This window comes from Pungitius pungitius, chromosome 18 (assembly GCF_949316345.1).
Source record: "Pungitius pungitius chromosome 18, fPunPun2.1, whole genome shotgun sequence".
In the NCBI taxonomy this organism is placed as follows: domain Eukaryota; kingdom Metazoa; phylum Chordata; class Actinopteri; order Perciformes; family Gasterosteidae; genus Pungitius; species Pungitius pungitius.
In genome coordinates, this window is record NC_084917.1 from 11851791 (window position 1) to 11871194 (window position 19404).

Below are 19404 nucleotides of genomic sequence, written 5' to 3' on the forward strand. Positions count from 1 at the left end.
ATCGAAAAACTGGAATTATTCCAGAGAGCAATTTACCCACAGTGCTTTGCTTCATGCCACACACTCGTGGTCTACATGGAAACACGCGGACACACAAGGAGCCATTTGCCTTTAATTAGAAGTGTAATGTGTGATTGTGTGATAATAGCTCGCATGAACACGATACGTAGCGCAGAACTAATAAGTGATCACAATATTGCAGAAAGCACCAGTGAGGGAACCTCAGCAGTCGCTCTTCAGTCCTCCTCCTGGCGCACATGTTTTCACATGTCTTGGCACGTTTTGCAGTGGCGAGACTAGATCAACAACTCTTATGATTTGTTTGTGTTTTTTCTGTTGGAAATGCAGCTGAACTGTGACATGTAACCCATTTACTTCCAGGCCAACGTACATGTCTGGAGTTAGTGTGTTCTGATGCTTGCACAGGGGAAGGACACTGAGGCCAATCGTTGAAAAATAACATACCTGTTTCAAAGGGATTGTCTCTACAAAAAATACAATATATCACATAGAAGTTATTTCTTTGACAGATTTTGAAGTTCTACCCGATTTAATCTCCTTTCTTTGAACACTTAATCTACCTTTTCCATAAATCTCATTTGATTGAATGAAGCTAACAGTTTTCTTGTGTAGTTTTTACTGTGCAGTTCCATTGTTTAAAGCTGTTTAATACCTGTCAGACTTCTTCTTCATTGGTTTTGATTGAACGCATTGCTGCAGTTATTTAAGTGCCTACTTTGTTACGGCCTAAACGGCGCGGTAGAAATAGGAAATAATGGAATCTTTAATCTCCAACTATGCTGACTGAATGTCCAATTAGACTCCGCATTCAGAAGAGATGACGAGATGAAGTTACAGCTAAACCACACACTCTGTTCCCCCACCTGCCCCCCCCCCTCTCTTGTTTTCGTTTGCCGGCGGCGTCCTCCAGACTCGTTCACCGACCCTTCGGCCGAAGGCCTGTCCAGAGAGCGGGCGAGGGAGCGGGACCGCGGGCGGCCTCACGAGCGGAGGCACCACTCCTCGGCGGGGGAGAAGCAGCGCTACTACTCCTGCGAGCGCTACGGCAGCAGGGAGCAGTGTCACACCAAGTCCGCGGGGCCCAGCCGCTCCACGTCTCCTGGGGAGGGGCAGGACGCCGTTTTCGTCAAACAGGTCGGTCACTCGCCTCGCCTCGCCCCGCCGCGCGTAGGGTGGCGTCGTGCTCGCCATGCGGGTCGTCAGCGTTTCGGGGGCGGCGTAATGTGTTTTTTTGTATTGACTCTGTTGCCCCGGCACATTGTCTGTGAATTAACACGGCGCCTGTGAGGGGTGAGGGCTGTATTTTGCTTTTTGGGTGGCTCACACTCATACTTGGCTCACAGCGGAGGAACTGTTGCCCTCCAAATTTTATGACAATGTGGCAGAAGAACAATTCTATATATTACCTAAGACGCTTTTATAGCCCAACAGTGGTCGGTTTTTGGCAGGCCTCATAGGTTAAAGGATCACATGCACAACAATTTTTTGTGCCATCCAATAATATTTTGTATGTGTTCTCCCTTTTTTGCATTTATTTTTGTTCACAACCCAATGAAAATCCAACCCAACGTGTAAAATGCTGTAAATTAAACTGCTGCCATTACTACTCTGGAAATGAACGCTACAATTTGGATCTGTGAATAATAAAACCCCCTTTGAGTAGAAGCATGAGGCCTGTTTCACCTCTCTGAAACCCCAGTGATGATGCTTGTGGTTGCATGTGGTGAGAAATGTGTTCTGTTACTCCTGTAACCAAACCCAAAAGTGATGTCACGGTGTACTGAGTCACCCTGGAGTACACTACCTCACTGCAGCGAGGTACCAGGGTATTCATGCTGCTCTTTGACCTCCCGTTTGTTTCCTCGCTGTATGTGAGAATTATCTGGGCACCGAAGCATAAACCCCTGTCCCGTGTGTTTTCCTCAGCACGGTAGCAGCGTGGTCCTAGCTGGCCCTGGAACGCTCCCCTCTGGTTCAAGCACTCCAGGCCGCGGTCGCAGGCAGCTCCCACAGACGCCCCTCACCCCTCGGCCCGCCGTGTCCTACAAGACCGCCAACTCCTCGCCGCTGCAGCCCGGGGCCGCCGCCGCGACGGGGCACCACACCCGCTGCAGCCGCGGCCTTTCAGAGCACGAGCGCCTACACTGGGGCACCGACGAGTCCCCGGTACCCGTCACCCGCATCGGTTCGGACCCCAATTTGAGCCGTCAGTCGCAGGTGGCCTCCCAAGAGGCCCTCCACGGAGAGGACTTCCAGGACACTGTGAGCAGCCATGGAAGGGGACGCGCCGCCAGAACCGCTGCCTCCAGCACGGCCTCAACTTCCCACGGAGCCGCCGCTTCGCCTGCCGCCGCCGCCGCGCAGGGGAGGGCGGGCGCGGTCCCAAACGGGTTCCACTTCACCCTCGGGGTCAACTCTGCGTCCGGGCCTGGGGGCCGAGGAACGGGAAGTCTCAGGGAGAGGGAAGAGGAGGACTGGTGCTAACCGGGGGCTGAGAGGCTCGTGTCGGGTCCAACGAGCCGAAGAGAACCCAAGGAAATGTATGGAGGAAAAAGCCACTGGAAGGTGTTGTAAAAGAGGATCAGAAATCATTCAAGCTTTGCAGTGTCACTCTACTTTTTTATACAACAATGTTTTGAGAAACGAAGTACACTGATGACTTTCTGCCCCCTTTACTTGCACTGAAATCATAGCACCTGTGAAGACCCTTAAGTATTCTGCCTTGGCCAGTAAAATGAGTGATGGAGCAGAAGATAGAAGCCAGGAGGGGGGTTTCAGACTGATGCCTCTTTACTGCGGTTAACACGGCTGCTCGTGACACTGTTCTCATTTTTGTATGTTTCATTTTGTTTGTAGTTGCCGTGTGGGTGAGATAAGAGTTTCAACTTGATTGTGTTGATGCTTTTGCCAAATTATCTTTTCTTCATCGGCTTTTACTTTGGGGTATTCTCCAATTTTGGGCCGAAGTAAATTATTAGAAACTATTTTATGAACGTCTTAAAGAGATACAATGAGTTATGTGACTGCTAGAAAACAAAGGAAGGGGTTGGAATGGAACTAGAGCCCAGTTTCCATGATCACTTTTTTTGTAAATTGTACCATGTGTACATTTTTGGGGTTCTGACGTCATGTGGCTGAATACTAAGTGCCTCGTTTTCCAAGATGTATTAAGATGCAGCCTGGTCAGATGGACTTGAATATATATATATATGAATATATATAGTAGGAGATGTAAGTATTTACGGCTGAGAAAAGGTGTAGAGAACAAAGTTTGAATTTGGTATAATGGACAGAATGCAAAAAAAAACTTTTGTACTGAATCTTGTTGTAGGTGTGTCAGAATTACAGATCCAAACTAAGCAATGTAGTGCATGCCGGGGTCTTGAACTTCAAAAAAAATAGTGTCTGTACTTTTGCTTAGGGGTGTGTGGTAAGCATTTGCCTTTCTCTTTCAAATATACTGCCAAACAGTTGGTAGAAATGGTTTCTGAATGCAGAAAAGTGCCATTTTTTTTATTTCTAATCAACAAAAGTTCTGCCTCCTCAAGTGTACATGTCATCCCTGCCATATTTGCTAATTCTATGGATTTCCTTTCTTCTGGACTCTTCTGGACTCCAACTCAGTGAGGGTTTGTAGGAGAGGTTACTGTTTGTGTTTACAGGTACAATAAAGACTTGTGTTGTTGCCGCAGACTGTTGGTTTTAAAATAGGGCTATGCAACAAGACGACACTTCATCTGGCCTGTAGCTTTACCCTATGGACGCTCCAGGTTCAGACTTTAGTGTGACTGCGACAAGTTTTACATTTCTCTATGAAAAGTTGTAAATTGTAAATGTATCTAATGATGTACACTTAACTGACAACACACCCTGAGGCACAAATGCTGTCCAAGCTGATATATGTGAATCACAGGGCATTTGTGAAGTTGGCAAGTTGACTGCATGCCACCTACCCAGATAGAACCTCCCGAAATATAAAACTTTGTTCTTTCCAGACTTGGGTTGAGTTGTGTTTTTGAATAGCTTTTGATGCTTTTTAAATTTGCTCGGAAAGCCAGATGAACGGGAATGACAGAGTGGGTTTAGTGCTCAATGACAAAAGGATGAACGAACCTTTGTGGTACGAGTGCAGCTCTACATGAGTCTAAAGGTCCAGCAGTTTGTCCCTAAGAGCTGAGCTGGACACCACGCTGTATGTTTTTTGGGAATACGCTTTCCCACTGGGCATGACATATCTACTTAAAAACCCCTCATATTTCATTCTTTTGTTGTGTTTTACACATCCTATGAAAAGACCAAAGCCAACAATATGTGAATATCTCTCACTATATAATACATTTTTATATTTTATATTCCCCTGTCCTCCCCTTTTTGCAATTTTTTTGCCAACAACAGTAAATGATAATCTTCCCAGGGATTAAAGACTGAAGTTGACTCTCTAGAAAATCAATTTGTTGAGCATTGTTTCCACCTGTGGATTGATACTAATTTGCTGCTTGTATGGCAGCCAGTAGGTGTACTCTATGTGCATTGGCTTAAAATTGATCATAATCGCGATGATAAAGAAATAAGGTACTACTCTGACAAAATACATCTTTAAAATGTACAACCAAATTCAAGTTACGTTTTAAATTATTCACAGTTATTGTACCATGATACAAAACAGCTGGGTTTGGTGTTTTTTAGCAAACGTAAACTCATAATACAGGTGAATACAGTTGTTTAATGGAGAATAGGTACAAGTTGTGTGGATATGTTTTTTAATGTCCTAATTATGAGTGAGGATATTTGCACGTGAGAGAGGGATCTATTTGAGTAAAACAAATGTTGCACATTTAGCTATAATAAGTGACAGTTGAGATGTAGACTTGAGTCACTGTGGCTTTGAGTCCAGTTGTCTAAATCTCTTGGTGCTCTTGGTCTAAGCAAATGTACAAATGTGTAAATTATGTGCAAATATATTTTAATCAAAGTCAGATTCCTGCTGTGTCATACGTGTTGATCTGTGTATCTATTTAATGGATTATCTAAAAACGCCGCAGTCAGGTCTGACTCCAGGTTGGCTCTGTTCTTTTTAAAGGTGACGTCACAGTTTGTCGTCTTTCGTCTATGAACTATGAGTACCCCCTCTGGACATGTCCTGTTGGCATGTTCTGAAATGAATGAAAACAAAACAAAAAAAGAGGCTTTGTTTGACTTCATTCGATCCATGATTTGTACAATTTGGTTTCTGGTTGTATTTTCTGACTAACGCACAACGTATCTTTTTCACATGAAGACAAAAGAAAAGAATGAAGAGCTAGCTTGAATACCATTATATCACAGAGCCACCAAAGTGGAAGCAAGGCTCTTTCTCACAAGAGACGTTCTGGAGTAACGGAGACCTTTGCTGGGTAATCTTGACTGTCTCTGCCTCAATCATTTGAACTGTATCCATAGAATTTATATAAGTATGAGTCCTTGAATAAAGAGGTATTATTATGAAAGTGCACCATCTAGATCTGTAACGATTGTTTTGTTATTACGGTTGAGTTTTGAAAGCATCTTATTGAATTTGAGCTATAACACAAAGCTTTATATTTAAAGTAGAGAGTTGCCAAATAAGTACCTGAGTGGAATAATTGGATTTTTACCAAAGAAAAATAAGGGAAAGATTAAATAAGGGATTCATTGGATCTTGAATCTTTGTATTTAATCAACTGGTAGCAGGTCCAGATGAAACTAGGAACTCAAGTTTACATCCAGTTCAATTCCTCTACAGAATGGTTGGGTTTGTGATGGATACATTAACCTGGTGTTTATCATTTGTTCTGGAGGAATACGTCAAATCTGGATGTATCATAAAATGAATATAATGATTTAAAATGTAGCCCCCTTAGCTTTACAGAGGTTTACGGGGACTCTCAGCTCATGGGTCACTCATCATTTGTCTCATGCTGCGGTGATGGAAAGCCCAGATATCTCTTCAGAGACCAACAAAAGGGATCAATCTGATCAATCTGACTGGCTAAAACAGCCCAATTCGCAGCCAGATTACAGAGATTCTTCTGAACTAAATGGGCGGAGGCCCTGCGGGGTTTTAATTGGTCCACATCGCGGGCGAGGGGCGGGGCCTCGGTCGTCCCGTTTGGCGCGTCTGTGAAGTGATGCAGCTGCAGGTCAAGAGGAGAGAAGCTGCTGCTGCCTGAAGAGGAGGAGGAGGAGGAGAAGAAGTGAAGAGGATGACAAGTCACTCTCTGCATCGCATCTATGTCCAACAAACTACTTTTGTCTAACGAGAACTACCTCTTAAGCATAATTACTTTTTTTGTTTGGCTCTCTCATTCGCATGCCGTTAAATCTTAATTAAAAAACTGGCTATCAAACCTGGAGGATGTTCCGCGGGTTGTTAAAATGGACACTTTGCCTTCTCGGGCTCATAACGACGAGCCCTGCCGCACCTGAAGATGCACCGGCGGAGTTTGGAAGCGAGTCCGGCTCCGGGATGCTTCACACAGGTAAGAGTGGTTGAGACCCCCGTGGAGCCTACGGAGCTAACGCTTTAAGTAAGACACCTGTGCACAATAAACGTGCTAACGTGACTTGGTTTAACCACATTTTTTCCATTATTAGCGACTCTTTAAAACGTTTCCTCCGGCCAACGTTAGTCATGTTTAGGCAACACAGGGCTAACATAGCTGCTGCTAGCACCTCAACAGGTAAACGCTAAGCTAACCCTCTGTTTCCCGCGTATGGCGCGTGCCTTTAACAGCAGCCCTCGTACGTCATCCAAACCCTGAACATGTAACTGCTGTGTCACATGTAACCTCCCCCCCCCCTGGATGAAAGCATCCCGCTGCAGTCCTTCCTCTCCATCCTCTGCGCTGTGACCCGGGAGGAACAGAAGCTCCACGCTGGGTGACGGCTCTTTGACCCCCGGTCACCGCAGCTCTGCTCAGCTGGAGGTCATTACGTCATTTGCTCTGTGCAGCGTGTGTCGGGATGAAAGTCTTCCTCTTGTCTCTCAAGGACTCGTCCAACTTTGTGTTTTTAAGTTGGCCCCGAGTAGATAACTTTGTTTGGCGAGCTCTAAAGTCAGAGCACAATTAAATAATATCACATTTAATAGCTTTGTTCAACTTCTGTGACTTCTTGAGGAAAAAAAAAAGAAAAACACAAATTAAGAATGTTATTAGAGCACACTTTGTATTCAAATTACCAGCCCGCAGGTATTAATTTAACATGACTAAGTCTGCTTATAAACTTGAATCCCTTAAAGCCTAAATCTAAGGTGTTTAATTAATGTGCTATTCACACAAGTCTTAAATGCATGATATTGCTGCTGTCTCGCCTTCACAGCATGCACCTTTGCCAAAGCCCTTAAATCTGTTGGAGCTTTTTGCCTCAAGTAGACTCAGGAACACACACAATGTGATTAATGCGTTGATTCCTTCTAGGTTGCCCAAAAGAGATGTTTGACTTGCTGAATACGTCATGCACACAAAGGACACACAGGGCTGAAGCCAAAAAGTCATCCACAGTTATCAAACCACAGGGAATGCGTCTTTGCTGCCAGGCAAATCACAGTTAATCACAACATCGTTCTCCACGGTCTTGTCAGTTCTTTCAATGAATGGACCCATTTTGTCATTTTGAGGCGATAGCTTGTGTGAACTGCATTAGAGTTGTTTTAATCTGTGACCTGTTGAAAATTATCTCAGATTTGATTATGTCATGTCTGGATTCAATAGCATCACACACAGTTTTTAAACTTTTTTTTAATCCCATTTCACTGCAATCATCTACGTGTCCGAGCCCCACCGGAGCCCCAAACAGAGATGTCCGAGAGCAGGGAGCCAGCTGAGAGTTTGGATTAGAGCGACGAGCGCGTTGATTGAAGCCAGCATGTAGAATGTTTTCAGTGTTTTACTGTTGATGGCAGTGTGAAAGCCCTCGTGTAAACTCTAGCCGGATATCACTGTCTGGGCGGATTATGAAACACCGCTGGCACAATCTCTGTACTTTGTTGTAGTTGAGTTTCCTTCGTAACTGAGCTTGTTTTGGGGGGAATTTGTGCAGATCCAATGAGACTTCATTTTACAATGCACAATGGTGCTGTGGAGCTTAGTTTTGGGCTCAGGAAATAAAGCGGTATGTCCACTAATCCCAGGTAGGAGGTGTCAAACTGTCATTTGACCAGACTCTGAACCCCCTAAATGTTCCAGATGTTGAGGCCGGCTTCTGCATGGTAGCAGCTGAGCGAAGCGCTCTGGGTAGAAACACAAAACATGAATGAAGGCGTTTGTTTAGTGATGTCATTTTGGTGGGTATACCTTCCTCACTCCAGTACAGACACAACATTGTGTGTCAGATATTGATGCCAATCCTTTGTCCTTTTGTCTGAATCGTGCATCAGGCGTCTGCCATTTCCAATCAATCCATCCAGCAATCCATGTATCCATTCTTCGAGAGAGAGCCATATCCGGTTGTGACACGTCACTCCAGTACCTGGGGAATAGCTCACTGGAACCTCTGACCCTACGAGAAGGGAATCCCTGGAGTGCAGAATGCATAACAGCTGTTGGGGAGCGTTTTGAGGTGTTGAAAGTTTGTGTACCATAGCCGTCGGTTACGCCCACCTGCTCCCCTCAGTGCCTCCCAGTGTTTCCCCTACCATTATATCATACTTTAGTATATCCGTGGCGCTCGCACCAGTGGACAGACTACGCGCCCCCCCCCCCCCCTTAAAGTTTTAAACCTGGGGGAAACACTGCCCTCCCAGCACTGGCACCTTCTTGACCTTCAGTGTGAGAGTAAGTGAAACTACGGCTCTGAACCCTGTACACTTGGGAAGGCTTAATGCGTTGGGGCCTTATGATGTTTGACACTGAAGGAATCTCCAAAGCCACTAGCCAGATGCAAAGAAATTGGTTGTGGATTAAATTCCCCAAAAGATTATTTGTTTTGTTCAAGTATCTTTACAGCTTTAGTTAAGTAAAGATAATAATAATTAATTTGGTATGTACAATCACATTTATTTTAGTTAAAGTTAAGATTCCAGCTTTAATAGAGAACTTGTCTCTCCTGCCTGCAGTCTCAACATTTAGATCAATGAATTGGTATCTCAAAAATATAATGGTTAGATTTTTAATTCAAACATTCTGTGGACCAAAGAGAATGAACAGCTGAGGTTTGAAGGGATCTTCCTGATAGTTTAATTTTTGACATTGGCCCAAAATGTTTCACAATGTGCACAATAACCTTACATTAAGCCTTAAGATAGGATTCATTTAGATGTTTAGCATTCTTAACTTAACCTGCATTTCAAGCAGTTGGTTAAGAAAGTGTTACTTTCAATACAAAGGCTATAATCCAGTCTAGATATAACACTAAAAAGTGTAACACAAACATCTGGTGGCCCACCATTGTCCTCTAACTCCATCTACATCAGGAAGGGTCGTCATTTACATTAACTTGGTTCACCTGGACGAACTTCTGACACACGGCCAGGCTCTCAAACCAGATCAGAAGCCCAGCACCGGCCATGTCACTGACACGCTGGTGCTTTTCCAGCAGGTTGAGCTCATGATGTCATTGCCAATATAATGCCAGATCCACAAGCAGGCATCTGTATCCAATGAAACCTGATCCCGGGCCTTAGCGCTTGGTGAGCCCTGTTCTGGGGCCCATTAGCCAGCTTTAACCGGGCAGGGGCCCACATGCCTTGGCGTGTATGGTGCAACATTCCCTGCTACATACACAGACCGGGTCCTCGGCATGGTTCTGGGCGTGCACTGGAGTAGGTCACAGCTTGTGGTAAGCTTTGTGTGAACAAAAAGCGGGTGGAACGGGCTAGGTGCAAACCACATGTTGGATCAGAACCTCCCTCATCGTCCGCAATCTCCTCTCAGGCAAACTGGAACCAGATGGCAGATAGCGTTCCCTTCCTCACATGTTTGCCATTAAAGATGAACAAAAGAAAAGGCTTTTGGATTTTTTAAGGAAACATTTACCTACCGTCCCTCAGCGCCCACTTTCTTAGTGTCCTTTCTCTATTCGTCTCCCTTTGGCCTTAAAGAGCCACAAAGAGCCTGCAGAGCACATTGCAGCCTGTCAAACACGCAGATTTATGTAGTAAAGAGCAATTTATGTGTGTTTTGACCCAAGCCATGCTGTCAGTGGTTCCGCTTGACTCCAGTGCTGAAGCACCTTGTTATGTTCGTTCTCTGAGCAGCACGTAAATGTTAAACACTTGCCTCATGGTGTTTGAAAAGGGCTAATGATGATTATGTGAACCTGGTGTCACAGTTGATTTGATGTAAAACATTTCCTAATGTAATTAAAATGGAATTTTGCTGGCGGTTATTTTAATTTTGAGTATCTGTGTATATATAATCAGTGATAATCAACCAACAGTCAATTTAACAGATTATTACAGATACAGGCTGCTTGTTTCCACTCGTCCATAAACTGGAGATTAGAATTGGTGTGTACATGACTCGCGCCCTATTGTGCATAGTTCTATAAATGAATAAACTGCCATGAATTTACATGGTAAGTACCTGTGTTTCGAGCTTGGGCCTGTGTTTTGTTGCTTGTGTAGCATGTCTCATTGTACTGCTTGTTCTGTCAAAGTAGAAACGCTTCCTTGTTGTACAATGATTAAAACCAAAAAGTTTTTTCTACAAATTTAACAATAAATGAACTGTTCAAAGAATACTGTAAATAAATATAAAAAACACGGCTGTGAACCTTTTAACTTTAAACGATGAACAATATATTAACTGTTTACAGTTTAGTAACTTTGTGTTTCCCCTATGTGAGAGATTGAAGGGTATAATTTGGGGAATATAAATCATTTAATTTTAGATTTATGCTCATTGTGCAGGAACTAAAGATATGTAACATATTGAACAGCATTTATGTTGGATTGACTCCTTGTGTATTGACGTCATGAATCCAGCAGGTGCAACACAGAGAGCTGCATTAAGCACGAGAGCATATTGTTTATCTACCGTGCGATATAATGTATTATTATTTATACGTTTAGTCAACGCTTTGCTGCGTAAAATAAAGACGAAAAGAATCAAACGATCTGTCGTCATTTGTGTAAGGAAATGGAATCACGTCAATGCGGCTTAATGACGAACAACACCGAAGGAACGCTGCTACACCCTGGGTTTAATGCTTCGGTGGGGCACCACCGTGCTCTCCTGTGTATGTGCACGTGCCTGCCTGCGTCCGTTGGGGCGATAGTGCCGTGAAGAACGTGCAGACTTTAATAGCGGAGGGAAACACTGGCTTAAATAAATGTGAATAGAAGGTAGATGGCTTGCTAGCTGCGAGGACGGTGTCATCACAGTGTGTAAATAAAGTTTTTCAATCGGCTCAGGAACCGAAAACAAGCACCGAAATCTGCGTTTCGGTGCGGTAGGTACCGGTCGTGTGGATATTGGTTCTCCAAAATAGCGGTAGCTTTCAATGATGCCATCAAACCATAATTAAAGAATTAGTGCCAGTGAAATGTTTGTGGCTGCAGGAATCAACACTTTTCGTTTTCTTCTGTATGTCTTTTATTATTGTCTCGCCTCATCTGGACCCTGAGTCTTAAATAGAGTTTGATTGATGGCTGCATCTGAGCGATAGTTAATGTAGCAGAGGTTTCAGTAACAGCACTTGGCACCACTCTGGCACGAGTGTCTTTAACCCTGGCAGGCGTGCAGTTATCAATCTGCGGCGCATTGGTTTCTAATAGCAGGGCCTGACTTTATTTGGCAACCATTTGCCCCGTGGGAAGCATTTAAGCTATCATATTATTGTTATTCATCATGAAAAAAAGGCAAGGTGGAGCCAGGAGGCCCATTTACTGCTGCAGCTGTGACATGTGTAACTGCCTTAATACGCTCGTGTTCCACAAAATAGATGCCAGGTGATGCAATGTTGTTTCATACCAGTCAGACACACACATACCCTTAATTCCCGTTCTTGCCACACAGTTTCCCTTTTTTACCTCGTAGTTGAGGCGCTTTTCTTTTTTTCCTGCCACATAAATAGAATCCCTGTTGGAGCACAGACCTACTGTTCTGCTGACCATCTGTATTTTGGTGACCTCTGAGTGACACCATGGAGGTGTGCTGCTGCATCGTAGGAGTCCCCTCGCTGTCCCCGCACAGTAAAATATGCCACTCACGCACCGTGTCAAACACGCGTGCATATTCTATGAGTTGTTTCAGAATAAACAGCATCTGGCATGTTCATCGTTATGACACAAACACGGCACTAAACATGTAGCATTTGTGTTTTTATAAGCGCAACACAGTCAGAGACGTACGCGACCATTTACCAGGATTTGGTTACGCTGTCATTTTAGTTTTTTGGGGGGGCTTATTTAACGTGATTAACGCCAGTGTTGTTCCTGCTCACCTGACGCTGCAAAAGCTTGAATGTCATCACCTTATAATGGCTGTGGCGTTTGGGTGGTTATTTTCCCTTCCTTTCTCCCATTGCTCGCCTCTTAAAAAGAACGAGGTAAACCTGCTTGGTGAAATGAAGAGGTCTTTTGGTGAAAAGCAGAGTGTGATTGGTTGAGATGAATACTCCTTGACGTGTTCATAAACGTCCTCCGTTATGATGAACATGTGCAGATGCTTATCTTTATTGGTTTGGCTGAAGGTGACGGATGACGGACCGGAGGTGACAACTGTGTTATGACTAACAGAACTCGAGCACATCAGCCGGAGGAAAAGACTCAAACCTAGTTTTGTTTTGTTTCGTTTTTTTCTCGTCAGCCTCCAGCGGGTGAACCTGGCCCTCACCTTTTTAAATCAGCCGCCGTCTGTCAGGACCCCGTTCTACCTGTTCAGCTTTTGTTTACTGCAAAGTGATTGATTTGTTATGACGTCTCGACTCAATCGGTGTGTCGCCTTCACTGCTCACATTTTCTTACAGACTGCAGGGTTTTAGCCGCCCTTTAGCAGCCCTTTAGGGTTTGTTGCTGGCTTTATTTCTTTATTCATCGCCTGCACAGCCCTTTGCCACTCTACTCAAGACATTAACCAGCTGTTTGTGCTGAATGAATGAAAGATAAAAGAAGTAACCGGTGTGGATTTTGTTTTGTAAGCATAAAGGTGGTAATTGATGCTTACTTTTTGTCTGTTTATCTGCTGTACAGAAAAATAATTTATATTAGATTGGGACCACAAACTCATGTTAAACATTTTTGATGAGGGAATAAATCATGTGAGAAGAAAGGTCATTTTCTCACAGGCTTCCATACAATCTGACTTCTTTTTGTAACCAGAGGAGTCGCTCCCTGGTGGCCAGTAGCAAGAATGCAGGTTTACCCTTTCTTTCAGTAAAAACCAGCTTGTTGAAACTTAAATGCAAGTTTGTGATCCTTTCATGATTCTGTGGGTAAAAATGACAAGATCTGGCATTAACATAAACATTTAACAGAAAAAAATGGTTTGCATTAAATATTAGCTTTAGCCGTTATCAAATTGACATAAGAAAGGGTTCTTTCATCTTGGCCTTGACCTCATGTAATGGCTCAATGTCCTGGACCGTACAGTAAAGGTGCGTTTCAGCGGCATGCGCCCGCAAAAAGAGCCTGTGGACAATGAACAATGGAAAGCACACAATGCAAATGATTGTACACATTTTATCCACTCGGTCTGCAGCGCATTCTCAAGAGACCTGAGATTGTATGCGTGCAGACTGACATGTTTCAGATCAAAGCTCTGCCAGCTACATTCCTGTCACTCTTTTTACAAGCTTGATTTACATGCATGGAGGTTTAACCCCTTTTACACACACATGCTTTCACGGAGTAGAGATGGCAGTCATCGTGTGTTGGGCTAACAGAGAAGTTCACTTGAGCAGTAAAATCAGCATAATGCGTCTGTACTTTGACACAACTATTTATGCTTGAGTCACAATCGAAATAACATGGACAACCTGTCGTGTCCTCGCTACATTTTGCTGTCACTCTAATGAGCTTTGGGACTTAAGACAAAGATGTGCAGTGAACCACATAACTACCAGAATCAACTACTCAATGGCAACATCCCCAAAAAATTAATCAGAATAGTTTTTGATCAATATTGTGGAAACATTTATTTTCAAGATTATTTATTGACTAGATATTTTAAGTGCACTTTTGCATTTTGCAAGTATTATTCTGCCTTTCATTGCTAATGTTACAAATCTTTGCAGAACAGAACAGAACTTTTAACAAACTCAAAGAACCCTCTGATACGTAAACTAATGCTATTCTTTTCTCCAAAAAAACGAACATATTCCTGATATACTGATTCCAGTATTTTTATTTAAAGCGTCAACAGCAACACAGAAATGTCCTGGGTGCCGAATGTGTAAGTTAACCAACGTGAAAACATAGATGGCTCTATAAGGAAGCTGTGTATGTAAATATAACCGACTCCTTCCACAAAACATATCATACACTAAATATATTTCATATCTGCCAAAGGATCCTCCTAAATGCTGGTCCTTTTTAAACCAGGGTGACCTGCTTCTCATCTCTTCTGATTGAGTGGGAGTGACGTAACCGGCTGTGCTCTCTGCAGCTGACAGACATCAAGGGAAAAGCCGCGGTGTCTGCTGCTGGCGCCCGCACTAACAGACACGAGCCTGTCAGCGCATGTGATGTGGTCGCCGTGTCCGTCGTCGGCCTTTACAGAGCAGGTCAGTCTGAGGACGTACTCTACGTGGGAATCCATTTCACAGCCTTCATGAGGGTCTGCCAGCCGCGTCCTTCTTTGCAGTTTGGACGGTTCGCTTTTCTGATTTCCAGAGTTCTCCGCTTGTCTCTCCAGCTTGTTGAAGGCATGCTGATTTAGTCTTGACAAAACAAAGGCCACTGGGCATTTCAAAGGCGAATTACTCTGTCACCTATTAGGGTGCCCTGTGATTAACCCCCCCTCAACCCGTACGACCTTTCGACAAGTCTTTGGTCCGCTGGAGACTTAAATAGGAACCAATTCAACTGAAGTTGACCTCAGGGTCAGGATGCAAACAGCAACAGGCCATTGGACAAAGCTGAGTGAAACTTGTAAAGATTTTTACAAGAGTTTTTTTTACAACCACTTACATGGCTTTGTCAATATAACTGTGGCGTTTTCTTTCCCCATCCACTGTGAACAAGACAGGGACTCGGTTATGTTAGTGTTGACTTTTGAGGTCAGGAGATCTTAGGTCAGTCACATGGAATAATCAAATCCATTTCAGATTTCCAGCCGTACCAAAGCGGCTAAAAGTTGCATCTTGGTGAAAAGGTTCTACGTTCTGGGAACTGGACCTGTCACAGGTGCAAGCTTAGTGTCGTTGGTATTATGCACAGAACAGGTCTGCTGGAGACAGACACGCTGAGGTAGAGACTCTGCAGCACTCTGCCAGACACTGACAGTCCTGGATCCTATTTCATTTGTCACTATGAAAACACATTCAGCTTCTAGCTTGGAACAAAAGTGTCTAAATCCGGTTGTTTGTATAGAAATGTAACATAAAGCAGTAGATACGGTATCAGTGATGCAATTTGGAGATCTGTTTTTTCACCGTGGCTAATCTCTTAGGAAAATAAATTGAACTTAAAGCAGAGAGTGTTTAAAGCTGAAATGAACTATGGATATAGAGTGGCTCCCTTTAAATGGAAATTATTTTTTCACATCCCTGAGATCTGGCATTTTACTTTAGATTTCCACTCCGGTTGAGAGGAGTTCCTCTTTCTGAGCTCCAGCGGACTCGTTACCCCGAGATCCTCCAACAACCCCTTCTCTGCTTTCCTCATCTCATGTGAAATGTACTGTAGGACACATGAACCCCCCCCCCCCCCCCCTCTGTTTGCATGTTCAGCTGACACATGCTTCATGGGGCTGTGTGGTCCCTGCGTTCGCTAAACGTGGTCAGAGCACGTCGAGGAGAACACAGCGCTTTCTATGGCGTTAATGAGCGTGTAATAACAATTTCCTACATTTTCACGGTTTTGTCCTCACATTTACCTGTCTGGGTATTTTCAAAGATCCCCTCATGCTGCTGGTAGGGCACAGACCACTAGATTACCACAGGTGCTGTTTGTGTGGCAGGTCCGTTCGCCTGTTTGCAAGATGTCAAATTCTCCAGATGTCCGTTGAGTCCTGTCATCCCTGTTCGTCCAGGGGTGGATCTGGGCCTCGGAGCTGGACAGGCATGGTGAATGTGTGATGAAGGAAGCGTCTCTCATGCGAAGCAATGTCAGGTTCACATCTGTGAAAACATGGAGCTTATTTCATTCAGCCGAAATCTGTGTCATTGTGGGGTGGACGGTCGACATGGGGGGCGACAGTCTTCAAACGGGTGCTGCTGCCGCCTGGAGAAGCGCTGTTGTCGAAATGGTCGCAGGGGACGTTTTCGGCTCGCAAGTTTTTGTTCATATAGTAGTTCATATAATTCAATGAAAATGCTATTGATAGCTAGGTATACATTATTGACCTTTCGTAAGATTCTTCAGGACTTAAAAATCCAGGGTGAAGACCATACCATTTAAGGGTTTTACCCCCTGTTCCATTACGTAACACTGCCTTTGAGCTCAGACACCTCAGGCTCATCCTGCTTAGAGGGGAGTGGAACAAACCTCTGCCATCGTGTCACTCACTGAACTTGCGATGCTCAGGTTACACAGCTTTGAGCTTACTCATTTGGCTGCACAATGTATCAAATCCAATGCCTGTCAGTATATTAAAGAAGGGGGAAAGATGAATATTTAAAGTGAGTGACGCCCAGCCTGCATTGTTTTAGTGTGCAGACTCTACCAGCAAGCACTACGGGGTCAGAACCGAACCATTAGAACTAGAGGCGCATGCAAATACAGCAGGGACTTTGACCCGTGGGCATGTTCTTCAGTCCCTACACTTCCTTGGGTGTCCTCGGATTAATTTGCCCTGCAGGCGAGCATAGGAGCAGACTTGGGCAAGTGTCGACTGGTGCTCTTCTATGTTTCCTCTCCCCGATGGAAAAAACCCCGGCATTGTCTCTGGGAAGCTGTTGCAGGGTTGATGGCTTTAGCGAGTCCAAAAGCACGGCCGTTTTTCACCATGGATCCATTGTGCCGTGAAATGGCATTCAGACACTAACAAGAACTGTTTGGATTGGCTGCCCCCCGGGGTCATACTTAAATATTATTCATCCCAAGAGGGGAAATGAGAAAATGTCTGAGGGGGCTCAGCAAAGTTTGGGGAAGTTTATTATTCTCAATTTGGTTTGAGAATAATATATAATAATAATAATAATAATATATAACTTTCTTATAAATTTGTGATGACAGATTTGAATTGTTTTCTTAAAAATAATAAAATGTTTCAAAATGCTGCTATTATAAATATAATCGCTAAATTGTGTTTTAATTGTTTTTTTTTAAGTAGACTTATTGACCTGATATTGATCCTAAGTATAAAAAAAGCAGCGCCGTCGCACTGCAAACCTCCCACCGTGGTGTTTAGACCTCTACCCCAATACAATGTAGGTCAATGGAATATTTGCACAAAATGTCTCGCTGACAGTGGGGATTTGCTAATGTCAGCATGCTAACATGGGCAAACGGTTCCCTAACCATCTTAGTTCAGCAACACTGGCTAATCAGCTCTACATCTGAGGGAGGAATTTATAAATGAAACATGGACACTATATATAGTCAATATTTTGACCTGACTATTGTGCACATGAAAATCACTTTGATACATTGCCTGGAAACCATGAATCTCTGAACAAAACATTGTCTATGGGTTTCTGCAGTTAGAAGAAAGACCTGCACATGTAATGCTACTTTGTGCATAGAGCATCGCACAGGGGGTCCCTCTCCCCTTTAACGTTCACCTCCATTATATCAAATGTAGGTTGCGGGTGATCGACTCGGCCCTTAAGGCCCCCTTGGAAGAGATTACACTGGCATTTGAAGCCAGACCAAAACGGCACAGGAAGTAGTTGGTTCTCTAACAACCCTCCGGGGCTGTGATTAGGCGCTCTGTATAACGCTCTGGATAACCGCTCTGAATAGGTGGAGGCCAATGACCAGTTCTACAAGGCTTTAAGATTCATTTAGCCTGAGAATAGGATTATACTTCAGGAGTACATGGCCATATTATCAGTGAGAGTAGACTGGAGTAAAATGAAATACAGGTCCCAGAAGGTGACAAAGATTTTTTTTACACTGTACATTTTTTATGTTACTGAGAAAACTGGTTGAAATCTGTGTCCAGATCCCTCCTGTTCCCCAAGGAGTCCCCTTTCTAACATCATTCCTCCTAAACTTACTGCTCATGGCCGTGTAATTACCCCATCCAGAGTTCACACATGTCCTGCTCTTCCAGGTAAGTGAATGTTGGTGGGTTTTTAAGGCAAGCGGCCATGTCTGCTGAGTTCATACAGGCTAACGGCATAGCTGTTACATCCATTCAGTCCCCGAATTCCCTCTGCGTCCTGCATTGGGCTTTAGGCCCAGTTAACAAGTCTGTCTTCACACAAACACAGATTTGACAAACGCTGACTTTATCCTCTGTAAGGGACACCTCCTGAAACAATATCCCAACACCGGATCTCTTGCTCTGCCATAGGCGGAGCTGGTGAAGTCAGCCTGCTGAGGCTGCACTGACACAAGGTTTTTCCATTAGGGGGCTGCATCTGTGAGCATTTCCCACACTGCTGCTCAGTCATGGCAGCAGTGTGGCAGTAGCCGTGCTCATCGCTCGGGCCTCTGTTGACGACTGATTGAAACGTTGAGTAACACAGTTTCTTATGTTTCCTGTGTTCACGCCAACATTCCATCTCTCATTTCCTACTCATAAGGCCCGGTGATTTCCCGCTCCTCTTTCACCGGGGCAGGTGGAAGTCTTTAGTCTTGTGCCTATTGGGACAACCCCGTCTAGCAGAGCGAAGCCCAATTACTGTACCAGCGCAGTAATGGAGCGAGTCCATTACTGTTAGAGTAATGTGATCCCACCACAGGACGGCGTGACAGCCGGCTCCGCTTCCCCTGATTACTGCTGCTGGAGGGGGGCTGGAGGAGGGGAGCGATCATAGTTTGATTATGATCGGAGCGATGTGCTGTCGAGTCCCCGGGGTTATTGCTGCGGTAACCAGCCACCCGAAAGAAAGCCCTCCTTACAACTAGGCATTACTCTGTAGAAGACAGTCAGGTCTTCAGCTTCATCAGCTGTAAGAAAATGAAAATCAAAAAGATTAGCAATATCAGTGAGATAACTGCACTTCCTGCCAGGCTAACATCACATACTGATATAACTCGGATGTCGGGTTAGGGTTAGGGTTGGAGTACCGCAGGGTTCAAGCAGAGCAGTGATCCACTGTGGTTGAGAGACAGTAAACAGATTTGGCTTTCAATGAAGCTCTGACATCAGG

The 19404-nt window shown here is 44.3% G+C and overlaps 2 protein-coding genes across 2 annotated transcripts in view; both read left to right on the forward strand.

Annotated features, from left to right (window-relative positions):
* The window catches only part of cacna1bb (calcium channel, voltage-dependent, N type, alpha 1B subunit, b), a 120870-nt gene extending 116060 nt beyond the window's left edge, over positions 1 to 4810 (forward strand). Inside the window, exons 47-48 of the mRNA XM_062559039.1 lie at positions 932 to 1155; positions 1948 to 4810. Of these exons, the coding sequence (XP_062415023.1) occupies positions 932 to 1155; positions 1948 to 2505 (782 nt within the window). The 3' untranslated portion in view covers positions 2506 to 4810. The remainder of the gene's footprint in view (positions 1 to 931; positions 1156 to 1947) is intronic.
* Positions 4811 to 5965: 1155 nt separating this feature from the next.
* The window catches only part of si:ch211-196i2.1 (collagen alpha-1(I) chain), a 71681-nt gene continuing 58242 nt past the window's right edge, over positions 5966 to 19404 (forward strand). The window contains exon 1 of the mRNA XM_037485505.2: positions 5966 to 6518. Coding sequence (XP_037341402.2) covers positions 6395 to 6518 — 124 coding nt within the window. The 5' untranslated portion in view covers positions 5966 to 6394. The remainder of the gene's footprint in view (positions 6519 to 19404) is intronic.